The sequence below is a fragment of the Mytilus galloprovincialis genome, chromosome 11 (assembly GCF_965363235.1).
Source record: "Mytilus galloprovincialis chromosome 11, xbMytGall1.hap1.1, whole genome shotgun sequence".
Classification (NCBI taxonomy): domain Eukaryota; kingdom Metazoa; phylum Mollusca; class Bivalvia; order Mytilida; family Mytilidae; genus Mytilus; species Mytilus galloprovincialis.
Window position 1 is genome coordinate 51,026,361 of NC_134848.1, and position 15,666 is coordinate 51,042,026.

At 30.9% G+C, this 15,666-nt stretch overlaps 1 protein-coding gene across 2 annotated transcripts in view; it reads left to right on the top strand.

The window, feature by feature from the left end:
* The window catches only part of LOC143052343 (uncharacterized), a 47,451-nt gene that overhangs the window by 17,361 nt on the left and 14,424 nt on the right, over positions 1 to 15,666 (top strand). For both annotated transcript variants that reach the window (XM_076225348.1, XM_076225349.1), the window contains exons 5-6: positions 3,221 to 3,526; positions 4,742 to 4,984. In XM_076225348.1, the coding sequence (XP_076081463.1) occupies positions 3,221 to 3,526; positions 4,742 to 4,984 (549 nt within the window). The remainder of the gene's footprint in view (positions 1 to 3,220; positions 3,527 to 4,741; positions 4,985 to 15,666) is intronic.

Sequence of the window (15,666 nt, forward strand, 5' to 3'; positions counted from 1 at the left end):
GGATTAGCCTTGAAATATCGGTATTTGATTGTCTTTTGATTTTAAATATACCTTGAGTATTTGTCGCTTATCTTTTCACAATAAAAATAACGCTGCGTACTAATAAACAAAACGAACAAATGTTTAACATGTAACTCTTCTTTGAAAGACGTCGATAATAAAACAGTAGTTAATTATTTGTTAATATAGAGTTTTATTATATTGATAAAAGCATGTACACATAATTTTAACTCATCGTTCTAAGCTTTTGCCTTCATTTGACGTCCGTCATTATACGTCATCGTCCGTCGTCCATCGTCCGTCTGGTGTTATATATTTCAAACATCTTTTCCTCTGAAACTACTAAACAAATTTATTAACTATACTAAAACAAAAGTTGGTATTTATTTTTCTGTTTCGTCAAAAAACATGGCCGCCATGGCTAAAATAGAAGATAGGGGTAAAGTGCTGTTTTTGGCTCATATCTCATTTACCGAAGCATTAAGAGCAAATCTGATATGGGGTAAAAGTGTTCATTACGTAAAATTCTATCAGCCTGGAAGATTTCAGATGAATCTGATAACCCAGTGTTGGGTTGCTGCCACTAGATTGGAAATTTTGCAGTTTTTGTTTATTATTTTGAATTATATCAATGATAAAGATAAACTGTAAACAACCAACATGTTTAACAAAGTAAGATCTACAAAAAACTCGATATTACCAAACTTGTCAATTGACACCTCAAGGAGCGATTGCGTTTAAGGACATTTTTCAAAATTTGTTTATCATGATATCTAACTTAAACAAATCTTCTCCTCTGAAACTGCCAAACCAATTCAAAACTTAAGCTGAATGATCTTTTGTGTATCTCGAATAAAATTTTGTTGTATATTCTGTTTCGTCAAAACAAAATGGCTGTCATGACTTAAATAGAACATAGGGGGAAATGCAGTTTTTGGCTTATATCTCTAACACTAAAGCTTTTAGAGCAAATTTTATGAAGGTGAAATATTAGTAATGTAAAGTTCTATCAGCCCTGAAATGTTCAGATAATAAGATTGTAATTTTAAGGAAATTTTTGCAGTATTCGGTTATTATCTTGAATGTTATTAATGATACCGATAAACTGTAAACAGCAAAAAAGTTCAGCAAAATAAGATCTACAAATAAGTTGAATGACCTAAATAGTCAGTTGATCCTTAAACGAGTTATTGCATTTTAAGGACTATTTTTCACAATTTGTTTATCATATTATTTAATTTAAAAAATCTTATGAGTCTTATGTAGACGAAACGCGCGTCTGGCGTACTAAATTATAATCCTGGTACCTTTGATAACTATTATCTTCTGAAACTACTAAATCAATTTTAAACAAACTTAAGCTGAATCATCCTTAGGGTATCTTGAATAAAGCTGGTATTTTTTTCTGTTTCTTCAACATAAAAAAAATGGCCGTCATGGCTAAAATATAATATAGGATGACATGCAGTTTTTGACTTATATCACAAACACTAAATTAAAAGCATTAAACGCAAATCTGGTTGAAGTGAAATTGTTCATAAGGTCAAGTTCTATCAGCCTGGAAATTTTCAGATGAATCTGATAACCAAGTGTTAGGTGACTGCCACTAAATTGGTAATTTTAAGGGAATTTTGTAGTATTTAGTTATTGTCTTGAATAGCATTCATGATAAAGATAATTAGTAAACAGCAAACATGTTCTGTAAAGTAAGATCTACAAATTAGATTTGTCACCAAAATTGTCAATTGACCGCCTAAGGAGTTATTGGATTTTAAGGACTATTTTTTACAATTTCTTTAACATGTTTTCTAACTTTTACATATCTTCTTCTCTGAAACTGCTGAACCAATGCCAACCAAACTTAAGCCGAATAGACCTAAGGGTATCTAGAATAAAGTGTGTTTTGTATTTTCTTTTTCATAAAAAAAACTTGGCCGCTATGGCTAAACTAGAACATAGGGGTAAAATGCAGTTTTTGGCTTATATCTCTAGATTTAGAGCAAGTCTGATGGTGGTGAAAATGTTTATTAGGTACAATTCTATCAGCCCCGAAATGTTCAAATGATAAGATAACCCACTGTTGGGTTAACGCAACTAAATTGGTAATTTTAAGGACATTTTGAAGTTTTATTTGTTATTATCTTGACTATTATTAAGGATAAAGATAAACTGTAAAAACAGAAAAAATGTGCAGCAAAGTAAGTAAGATCTACAAAAAGGTTGATATGATCAAAATTGGCAATCGAACCCTTAAGAGCATACGATACAGTTACAGAGAAGTTAATGACGTTGCTAACGTAAAATGTTATTTTCGCGACGTCAAACTATGACATTTCGGGAAAAGATGCATTTTTCGACTATATTTTTATCATTCAAACTGATTTAATTTGAAAACGAGTGCATGGACCCCTATTTTGTAAAACGACATTTGTTTCATTTTACAGGGAGATTATGTGGACCAAATTTTATAAAACTGTAAATAGAGGATTTTTTTTAGTTATGATAAATATAAAGCAATAAAATGCGATTTTTTCTTAATTCATGACCATTTCATAAATATTAGTTATTTCTGAATAAAAAATGCATAATTTTTTATGATACTTATAAAATACAAAAAATACAAATTATCTAACAAAAAACAATTTGTGTTTATCTTTTAAAACAAAAAAATTATGGCTTTCTTTCGAAAGAGAAAATACGGCCACAAATCCGAATTTTGAGCAAATATACAAAATTTCGACCTCATTTAACTCGAAAAGTAGCAAATGAAGGTATATTTTTTATTACATATTTGATTGAAGTAGGCAAAAACTTGCCTAAATGGAAATTTCCATCAAACTTTAAATACAGGATCAAAACTGTATCGTATGCCCTTAAGGAGTTACTTTAAAGACATTTGTTTCTTAAATTTTTCATTTACTTTGCTTGCTTTAAAACTGATGAATCAATTTCAGCAAAACGTAGGCTGAATAAGTTTCATGTATTTTATTTCCTTGTATGTCAAGAAACATAGCCACTATGACTAAAATGAGACATAGGGGGTAAAATGCATGTTTGGGCTTTTGAAGAAAATATGACAGAATCAAAGAACATTTAAAATGAAATGTTAAGACACTCATTAATATATTTTTAAAAGCAAAATTATCATTGTGAAAAGATTTTAAGCAAAAAAATAACAGGTGAGCGATTCAGGCTCTGAAGAGCCTCTTGTTTATTATAGAATTCGGATCAGATGAGTATACTTTAATACTTTTAATTGATGGAAAAGCTGAATGTCAGAAGATTGTCGACTATGTGAAGAAATATCCAGAAGCATGCAGTTCTCCTGCTATTCAAATAAAATATGCTGAACAAGGCAGCATAATTCTGCATATTTCAATAGACAGAAAAAGTTTCACTTCGTGTGAAATTTTACATGATGCAATACAATTATTCATTAAAACAATTTTCCATCATGAAGAAATACAAAGAACAAACATGTTAGATTTTGATATGGTTTTGGCTATAGCTGATTATACAGAACAAGGTATTCGTTTTTGGAATTTAGATGCTCATGCGGATGAAGAGGCATTTTTTTAGCAAACATTTATTCAAATATTTAGATTAAAAAGCTAGAAAGTTGATTATATATACATTGATACATTGGGAAAGTAAATTAGAACGTTAATTAAAAAGGTTGTTCAGAAAAGTTGGTCGGATACAAAGCTTTTTGAAAAAGATGATAGAATACAAAAAAGTGTGTCATCTATCACAAAGCGTCTAAAATAAAGCGAAACATATCGAGCAGAGATCTATAAATAAGACATTCAAGTGGTGATAAAGACAACCCATAAATTGTAAAGAGAAATGTATACATAATCTCTTATCAAACATGAAAACATCAATACGTTTTTTTTCCCAACAATATGAACAATATGAACAGAGACTATTAGTCTTCATTGTCCAAATCTTAGAAAAACATGGTTGCATAAGTTATCCGATATATAATCAAAGCTGTTAGAAAAAATGCATTCTACAGCTTTCTTATAGTAAATGAAAATGAAGCTACGCTACTCATGTATTTGAACACACTTGAAGACCTGCACTCACATTATTTTCAATTATGAATTTGATGCAGACAAACTTCAATATTTTGTTTCTGACAGAAAATTCACACTTCATAAGTTATACGGTTATCATGATAAATGCATTGCAAGATACGATTGTGTTATTTCCCCGATTTGTTTTTCTATTTGTTGAAATGCATGCATCGCAAGAGATGCTTGCATTGTCTTTTTCATCGAGCCAAATTCTAACGACTTACATTTCTCTGCAGCTTTGATCGATTTTCTAAAATTTTCTCATGAGATTCGAACATTGGTTGACTACTGTTGACTTAAATTGTCATAAGATGGTTTTATCTTTGTTATCATCTAGTATACCTTATTCAACAAACTTAAATACAAAGCCGAACATTATTATAGAATATGCACAATTCAATTACCAATACAATGTGTATTTTTTGGTAAATACATTGTAAAACTGAACATACATTTTCCCAAATAATACAATGTACTTTGAGTAGTATAAACCCTGATAGAATATAATTGATTATACTTCAAACATAATCAACAAAAGCATAATATTTCAATATAAAGTCTGTTTGCTATTTTAACTTTATGAGAAATAGCTGTTTCAAATTAACGTAATGTGTACCTAGAAGAAAACAATTTTTGCATATGATCTATTTTTAATATTCAAGATTCACATGATCGAGGCACCATCTGCAGTGATAATTCTTATTTGGCAGAAGACATGTCTGACCCATGGAATAATCAAGGTGTTAAACTGTATTTGACAATACCAAAGAAGACGTTTGCAGAAAGAACAGACTTCTATTTGCATATGGATTCAGTTATAAGAGCAGTCATGTCTGCAACTACCATAGATATATCAATAGATAAACCCATACACGCAATTTTGATGAAGTGTGATCGAAAAGAAGGTAAGGAACCTTAATTCATTGAACATATAAAAATTAAGAGCAGTATTTTCTTAAGAGTATTTTGTGTAGAAAGATTACAATTTGTATCTAAAAAATGTTATGATAATGAAAAAAAGAGAACAGTAATCTTAGAGTTATGTGTTTATTCAAAATGTAAGGCCTTGCTTGTGTATCTCAGTCTTTTTCTTCTTTATTTGTGAAGATGTTTTGTCGAATCGTAATCTTATACTCTGTTCATGCTGATGCATGTTGTTTACAGATAAAGTATTATTATTGTTGCTCTTTTACTGTATATGTAAATGTCCAGGATATGCAAGATAGATTTTGAAATATATCGGTACAGTTACATATACTAGTAGGATAAAATGGAAAATACTAAAGTTATTATCATTTGCTGACTTTACCCTTTGACATTATTGGGGGTTGGGAAAGGTAAAAAAAAAGAAAACAATTTGACAATCAAGCTGATTATTCGTATCTTTAAATTACTTATTGGTCATTAAACTCAATTCGTTTCCCGATACATGCAAAACTTATACAGATATTTATACACTCTAGGCGTTCCAAAACTGTGCGTATGGCTATGTGTTTCTTTATTTTACATTGGCAAGATGTATAAGGAGAGGGTTGAGATTTCACGAAACATGTTAACACCGGCGCATTTTAATGCGCTGTCTTAAGTTAAAAGCCTCTTTGTCTTTGTTAGTTTTTTATGTTTTTTTTTCATTTAGTTCTTTATATGCTTTGGAGTTTAGTGTGAAGTCCATTTTCACTGAACTAGTACATAATTTTATCTAGGGGACAGCTGGGGACCACATTCAGGTGCGGGATTTTCTCGCTGCACTGGATGCCCATTTGAAGACTTCGGTCGGTGTCTGCTCTTTGGTCGGGCTGTTGTTTCTTTGACGTATTCCACATTTCCATTCTCATTTTTATTCAAGCCAATACTAATTTTAACTAATGAAATGGCGTGAAGACCCTGTCTTAACATTTCGTTTGTCAACAAAGGTCTTGAAGTCATCAACTTGAGCAATATCTTTCATCAAAAATCAGTTCAATCGAAAATGTCTCCTTATTTTGAAGATTAGTCTGTACCAACTATTTCTTATATCTAGCCTAAACCAATTGCAATTAAAATGTATAATTACAGACGTGTGTTGCAGGATATCTATGAATGATTATATATACAGCCCCTGCACGATCGGCCTATTTATGTATGATCCGGCTGGATACTTTATTACTGGTTACATACAAACTGTCAAAACACTTCTCTACGTAATGTATTAACTAAAAAGTCCGAAATATCGTGAGCCTAAATCCATTAAGGTGGAAGTAAAACTTCTAAATACTAATTGGTTCAGTCGAGGATTTTGCAAGGTAATTGCTTTAAAGCAAGAAAAATGACACATCAATCTATAAAGACCTAAATGTTGTAAAACATGTGTCATACGTCCATGGCAAATATGTTGTTGTCCCCGCAGATAAAGCCCCAAATGATATCGTTATGTTATGTATTTATCACAAACTGCTTGGTGATTGAATAATGTATTAACCGTTCAATTGAAATCTGAATGTATACATTGTACCCCAATGATTGGCACAAAGAGGAAACCCTTGACAATCAAAGGTCTGATCTTTAATACTTTGGTAGTTCAGCTAAAGATGAAGAACTGGATCTTCCATCAACGTATTGGCTACCTAAACTAAGTGTCCTTACATAATGTCTTCCAATGCAATTGCTTCACGAAACCTCTTTCAGAAAAGACAATTAACAAAAATATCGACCTATGACCAAAATTCAAGATGAAAATTCCGCAATTAAAGGGAAAATCAAAAGCTCAAATACAACAAAAAAAACGAATGTATAATAACTGTCATATTCCTGAATTGGTACTGGCATTAAATTATTAACATCATTAATGTTATCAACTAATCAAGGCTTGGCTTCAACGTTGTTGCGTAACTACATATTCTAGAGGTGGCGTAAATTAAGTTGTGAATATTAAAAAAAAATCCAAAGATCTTTTACAGTTAATACAATCTAAGACTCTTGTATCTTGTAATAGTATTAATACATTTGATATTTCTACACTTTACATAAGTATTTTGAACTAAAAGACAAATATAATAAGTTGAAAATGGTTTGTTTCATATTCAAATTGAGCATCACAGTTAGGGTACCTTGTCTATGGGAGAAATATGTCCTATTTCTAAAAAATAATCTAATTCAAACAAAAAATTATTTGAACCTATTTTTATCGAGATACTTGAATTCATGATTGGCGACACATTTGTTACGTTTGGAAGACGTGCTTTTGAGCACACAATCGATTACCAAATTACCAAATTGTTTGCCCTTGCTATCTGTTTTTGACCTCATAGTGTCATAACTATAAAACACCAAACTAGATGTACCGACGGAATAAGAAAAACATTCCCTGGAAATATTGTAAATATAAGCACAGCTTGTAATCGATTCTTTGAGGGTATTTTTGTTTTTTTTTTAACCTTCAAAGTGTATGCTAGACAGAACGGTATTATAGTCGTCACTTATGAGTACTAATATTTTTGTAAATGCTAATTGTCTTTTTTCATTTTCAAACTTCCGACAAGCAAATGGTATATTATATTATAATTTTTAATTCAGCTAGTAGATGGTGTAGTTAAGACCTAACAAATATTAATCAAGAACTATGAAGGAAAAATAGATTGATTTGCAAAAAGAGAGGTCGACTACCCAAACGGGGTATTTATTTCACTAGTTAAACATAACGCCATACCAAAAGACGAAAAACGAGTTAACAACAACGACAGTCTTCAAAACAAAACACAAACAACTAAAGACTGACCAACACATTACACACCGGAATTATCTCTTGCACTCGAAAAGGGAGAACGCAGATCCTGCTTCACGAGTGGTGACCGTCTTGATGATCATGTAACTACAAAGTCGGTTGTTAGTTAGTTTAATTCAGTGATGTTACACTCTACGTTAAGACGTCGAGTTACAAATATATAATAAGGAATATAATGAATCAATGTCAAAGAGACAACTGTCGAATAAAGTCTATGTGTCGCGGAGTTAAACAATATATATAATCAGAACCCATACCGTACCATCAGTTTTTCTATGCTTCAACAATATGCCAAGCAATTCAAACGTAACAAAGCATAACAAACGACCTGATTAATTTTAAAACAATAAATGGAAAACATATACATTTGTATGATTGACGGCAAACAACAACCACTTGAGACAGCACATATTGAGTGTGACATAGTTGCTGAGTGCTGACACATTCCATTGATTTGGACCGCTATGTAAATAAACTAATCATGATTATCAGAAATTAAAGTATGTACACCAGACGTGCGTTTCGTGTACAACAGACTTACCAAAAGACGATCGAAACAAAAAAGTTAAAAGGCCAATTAAAGTAAGAAGTTGAAGCACCACAACATAAGAACTATCAGTAAAATCAGTTGGAAATGTTTTGACTGATCATATTAACACAAAGCTCATACAGACAACTTACAACACAAGGCAAAAGACATAATGTTATAATCTTAGGTACTGGCAGTTACTGAAAGCTTGTTTATAACAAATAACAACAAATAAATACAATACGTTCTCCAATACTAGGTTGGTCAACGCAGATGATGAACCACTTTGTGACACAATTCTAAGTAGCTTGAAGTCCATTTTGATATAATCAGCTTTTCCATGTTAGAAATAAGCTTCGAATTTCTACTATTTTGGCCACACGTATCTCCGAATAAATTGTCGATACGTGCATATAGTAAAGTAAAGTATGATATAGAAATTATGTTTCGGATAAACATAAACTAACATGTTAGAGTTTGCAAAAATGCATCGACACCTGACTATTTTTGGTTATATCAAATGTTCTGCTGTCATCTAATTGAAGTATTTCCATAAATATAATCAAAATGATGCATTTTTAACTTTTCATCATTCTGGAATGACTTTGTTTGTGAAGGTGAAAATAGAACAAACTAAAAGTTTACTTCCACAATGTATTTTGTTTGTTTGTTTTAAATAGAACAGGCACATAACCCGTAAACGAGATAAGGGGCTACTTTCATGATTCAATCAAACGAAAAATGTCGAGACAAAAAAAAAAGCAAAACAGGAAAGGGCAACCTGGTTATGATCTAAGTGAACCATTTATTTTCAGAACGAAATGTCCGTTTCACAGACGATATTTTCCTAATGTAATAACTACAATCAATTTTTGTTTTACGAAACTCTTTTTACTATTATAACCTACAGATCGCAAAACCTGTTTGGAAAAAAGTATTGTCCCATGCTGATGTGATAGGAAAAAAAGTAATGTCCCATGACCTCTATTCATTAAAAAAGTATGTGTCCCATGAATATCATGAATATATTGAGTGAATTAAAACATAATCTATACCTTAAATAACGTAAAGCAACAATGTGTATTGTGATATAAATGTTTTTGACAATCATTTTAACATTTTGAGGATTCAAATTTCATTCATTCATGTAGTTAGAGACATATAATTAAAGGCATAAAATGCACTTTTTACGATTAGACAGATATATGTAACAATATGCAGCAAGTAAAGATCTTCAGTATTACTTGTTTCGATTTTTACAATAATTAAATTGTTTTGAAAACATACTAGATTTTGTACTATCTCAAAATTGAAAATGGTAAAAAAAAATGACATTTCAGCATGTTCAAACGACCAAAACATCAAACTATCAAAGATAAAAAAAACCATGGTTATTAGCAAAATAAACATGATTAATAATCTTTACTCATACATATGAAACTTTGTAAAAATTACATGAAAATATTGTTATTTAATATGTTTCTGCAAAATATTATGAAAATATTAAATATAATCTCTAAATCTTGATGGCATTGAAATTCTGCGCCCTGTTGTTGTTTTAACATCTGGCACCACTGGGACATATTCGTCAGGGTCACTTTCTTCAGATATTTCTGATGAATCCAATTTCTCTAATTTAATATCATTGTCCTCATCAGAAGAAGTATCACCATCAGAATCAACTTCATCATTTTCCTCATTAGTATCATCATTAGAATCAAGTTCTCCATCATTTTTATCATACTCACAAGCTGTTTCACTAAATATAGTTTTACCTATGTGATGGGTGACAATTTCAATTTTGTCCCTTTTCAGTTTGTGTTTACCAAACTGATGACGTTCCATGTATTTGTCCAGAGCGTTAACAGACAATTTAGCTATGTGTCTCTCATCAAACAGCTGTTTCCAATTGTATTGTTCATAAGAACACACAATATCATCCATTTTTCTTTTTTGGAATATGAGTTGTCTTTTTTATTTATCATTCTTCAGGGTTTCTAGATGGTTGATGTATTTCCTGATTAGTGGTTCATTAACAATATATTTTAAGGAAAATGATTTTATTTCTTCTTCGGAAATAGACGATATTTTGTCTTCTGAAAATAGCTTTTTTTTAATTGCACTCTAGGTTGAAAATCATCAACATTTCTGGGCAAACCATCTTGTTTAAAATCTTGGGTTTCCTTATAAGGCATGTAGTGGAATGATGGAAGATGTCCATAGTCCGGATAAGGTCTTTAAGATGGTTCAGAAGCTTTTTCTAGAAGTGGAGGGTTGTCAGTACAGAAATTGCACATCATACTTGCTTGAAAATACTATGTCATTTACGATATTCCAAAATCCTGGCACTTTTTTCTGATTTGCTTTTGAAACATCATAATACTTCATTTAGCATTCCCTGTCTTGAAAGAACTTCTGGGCTGAAATAGAGAGACAATTCCTTGAAATTTGTTATTCTGAAATTAAATGCTAAAAAACAAAAGTAATCATCAAAGATCACACTCATTAAACTTTTAAACTTGTTGGCACCTAAATGTAGGCCACACGCATAAAATACATGTAAGATCGAAATGTTGAACTCAGTTTTAAAATATTGTATCCCCTACTGAAGTTCATCAATACTTTAAAATATCAAGAACTTCTAATGTATAAATTGAATGATTTAACAGAAACAAACTGTTAGATTCTAGTAGATGTTTTTCCTCAATAGCGTTTTAATAGATTTCTAGAATAGCCATGCTAGTTGTACAACGTCGATTTTTGCAGCAATATATATTTTCCTGCCAAAATATATTGTTTTGTTGAGTAAAAGTATTAGGCTAGACAAAATAGATTTTTACCTCAAAAAATAAGAAACTAGCAAAAGTCTACCAAAATCAACCTTCGGGAACATTGAACATATGAATGTGAAAAAATAAACTTTCTAAAATAGTAGTCTATACCATAAGAAACAAAGATACACTTCATTTTTGTATATTTCAGATACCAGTAGAACATAATTTAATTGGGATTAAGTTGCAAAATTCATCATAATATTAACCTTATTCATGAAGTTATCTCCCCTTTTCAATGCAAAATCCCATATGAAATTTCTTTTGGCTCTCAGTTTTTTTCCCCATTCATTATTTTGTGGTAGACCTTTTTCCTGTGTTTATTTATACAATGCCCCTCAGAATAAAATGTTGTTTGAATCTGTTGCAATTATTTTGAGGTTTGGGTCATATTTTATCTAAAATATCATATTATTACTAACCAGACTTTGGAGTTACATGGGCTATCATAAAATCTCCACCAGGACGTTTCTGGTCGTCCACTCTTAATTTAACTTCTTCTGCCACAGACCACACATTTTTTTCCATGATCATTTCCTTGTGCATCTTAATGTCTTCAATGGTCATATCTTTGATTTCTTCTTCCGTCATTCCATCAAATTCCTTGAATCTTTGCCATGTAAGTGTGCTTCCATCTACCAATGCATCTCCTATAAAAATTGTGTTGAAAAATATTATACGCAACAAAATGTAGTTACACATGAAGTTTATGATACAATTTTTTCCGTATTAATAAATAAAAATATGGTTGGTACAAAAAACTGATACAATGAAATACTAAATATGTTATCTGATAAACAGAAAGTGATTTATATAGTTACAATTAGATGTTGTTTTATATCTAGAGAAGTTAAAGCTGCATTAGTGACGAAATTAGTTACCCTCGATATCTTTGATGACTGTATTCTAGCTAACGGAATTATTATTACAAAGATAGACACCAATTAATCACGAAAACTTGCACGGTCATGAAAATACTAAAGTTTCAAGATATTTTTTTAGATAAAAAATCCATGAATGCATCAGATATGTAAATGCTATCACTAAACAATGTATATAGGTAACTATAGCACTGTTTGTTCTTTCAACTTTTATAATAAAAGAACAAACAGTGCTATAGGTACCTATATAAAATGAAGAATTGCAACGAAATCATTCTATTAGTGGACAGCTATGGTTTACCACAAATGAAGAAAGTAATTACAGAGCTTACAGATGCTGGACCGGGAGTTGGATCCAGTAATCTAGAAGTGAGGTTAAGAATGGCAGAGATAGCCAGAATACATTCATCTGACTGCAGACTTCGAATCCATCGTGCAAGAGGAGATTCAGCTCAAAATATAATCTTACAAGGGTATATGTTTCATCGTCTTACATACGACTATGATGCTTACGATAATTAGGTCTAATATTGTATACACCAATTATTCATCGATCAGTCAAGTTCCCGTAAAATTGTAACTCCACAGTTGCATGTACTGTATATCTGACCAAGGTGTTCCAGTATACTATATCCTGTTAATTTCATCAAAAGAATGACTACAGCTGTAAATTCATTTATTGTATTTTAATTTAAAATTCAATAGCACTATAATTTTGTAGCTGTCAAGTATAAATGAAATTTTTTATCTTTCAAAATTATTTTTTGAAAAGAGTGGGTCACGCCACCATTTTGTGCAGCAATGTAAAAGGTCACTCCTCTTGAACACAAGATTATCAAAATTATTGAACTGGTCGATACAAAAAATATTGTACTTACCTTTTGCAAATATGAATAGATAAACTACCGCAAATAATCCAGCGGCAAATGAGAAAAACATGGCAAAACTATCTAGATCATGAGGACCTGCATAAATAATATGGTTTAAGTGTTCAATTAGGGTGAAAACTTTCAACTCTTAAGAGAAGTGAAAATTTACATGACCTTACATAATAAAGTTCCTGAATTGAAAATAGGTTAAGAATCGATGCAAGATGCAAATTTTATTACTAGTTGTCGAAAAATTACCATTTCAAGATGTTACTGGAATATTTTTGTTTATGAGTGACACATTTTTGATCGAAAAGTGATTGTAATAAAGTATATGTTATGTGTTGTATTATTAAATCTATTCACTTGTGCAAAGCATTCGTTTTCCAGATGTTCATTTAAAATGATTTTATATATGTTATAGTTAAATGAGGGTCTAGAAAAAATATACTATTTTGTCCATATTGGTGTAAATGTCAAATGTGAATTCAATACATGTGTTGTAAAGAATTGATATGTTATCATCGTTTACTCCTTATACATCTATTGGTGTTATTTGTATAGCGAATTTATGAATGAATTGAAAATTCTTTTCTAGAGTGTGTAGTCGGATTTATCCATATATCGATCGGAAAAAAATTATAAAAATCTTGTTTTAAAATAAATTCATTGGCATTTCTGAAAATCTAATATAAAGATATACAGATACATGTATAAACGTTCAAAACAAACACAACCACCATGTTTTCTGAGATCAAAACGAATTCGACATTCCTCATTAATCGTTTCACGAAAAGCATGAATAGATACCCAATATTCTATGTTTTTCTAGTATAGATAGGACGGATAACGTTTTCAGCAGTCGATAAGAGTTGATCTGTTACATGTATATTAAACGTATAAATGTCAAACACACTTTTCTTTGTCCAGAAAAAATCTAGTGACATGAATATTTTGAACGGTATAAAGCCTAAACTTATATCAGCTATGTTATGCAAAAATTATACGTCAGGCTTATCATTTTAAATCGATACAGAGTTACAACTATTTGAGATAACAATATAGATTTTTTCCTTTTGATAACATGTTGGATTTTGTTGACGCATTTTATCGGCATGGGATACAACAGACAGACTTTTAGTTAAAAGTTCAGATTTCGATGTACAGGTAAGACGAATTTCGTCATTTGTGGCAATAGTGCATCGGTGATTAACGTCCATAGGAAAATATAACATCAATATCAAAGCGAAAAGATGTTCATGAGATATGTCCATGAATAATGCAGTTGATGGTTCCCCCTACCCCCGAGTTTATCACCATAGTAGTAGTCAGCACCTCTGTGTTGACATGATTAAGCGTTGAAATAGTCAAAATTATCAAATAAAATAGAAAAAAACCACATGAAATGTGTAAAAGAGACAACAACTCGAGAAAAGAGTAGACACGGTTTAAAGTCACAATGGGTGTTTCAATGTTTACAACACTTTAAATTAAAATGTTTTCCCAACTACGGTTAAGATCATTATTTCTTTTGCAAGGAAACAAAAATATTAACATGATATATAATCGTTAAAATGTATTAATAGATATAAGAAGATGTGGTATGAGTACCAATACGACAACTCTGCATGCAAGTAACAATTTATAAAAGTAAACCATTATAGATGAAAGTACGGTCTTCAACACGGCGTCTTGGCTTACACTTAACAGTAAGGTATAAAGGGCCCCAACACATTACTAGTGTAAATATATTCAAACGGGGAAACCAACGGTATAATCTATATACAAAACAAGAAACGGTAAACACTTATGAACCACATCAATAAACGATATTTTCTGGACATCGTATCAATGTATATAAAACTATTTTCGTGACGTCATTCTATCCATGTACCGTGGGTTCTTTTTTTTATTTGAATCGGCTAATACACTGATTTCTGCTCACTTAAAGAATCAATTAAAACACGTTTCTTCATTGGGAATTAAACCCATCCTTTAAAAATGTTATGTGCGACTGACATCAAAATATCGACGAAACATCTTGGCTTCCAATGGATTGAAATTTGGATGTCTATTTTTTTTATAAATACGCATATGATACACAAATTTGGATATGTCTAATTTTGTAAACACGGATACTATTCACATGGCTGATAAATTAAAGACAGACGTGTGGTTTTATATAAGTATTTCTTTAAAAAAAAAATTATAAACATTGATTTACTAATGCATCGTTCATGTCGTTGGTCATGATTACATGGTTATTTAAATTCACTTACCATACTATCTAATTAAGAAAAGACTTGAATTTTGAAAATACATTTAAACAATAGTTTAAGTTGAAAGATAAGGGATAAACGTTGATTCTTGAATAAAATAAAACATTCACCCTCCGTGCTCATGGTTTCGTTTTCAAGAATCAAAGCATGTCATTGCATCTAAAATACGGTAACATATATTAGAATACATGTATGCTTTAAATTTATCAATATCAATAGCAATGTAACCACCGATAAAACTGTAATTAAAGATCTTCTATAATTTTTATCTCAATATTATGTCATTGATGTTTAACCGATGGGACTTTTTGAATTAAAAATCAATATCCTTTCATTCAGGGGTAGAAATTTAGTTCGTATTTCTTTTAATAAAACTAGAACACAACCGCGAAATCGCGGGCATTATAGCTTGTGAGACTTTGTGTCTGGAGAATTTTC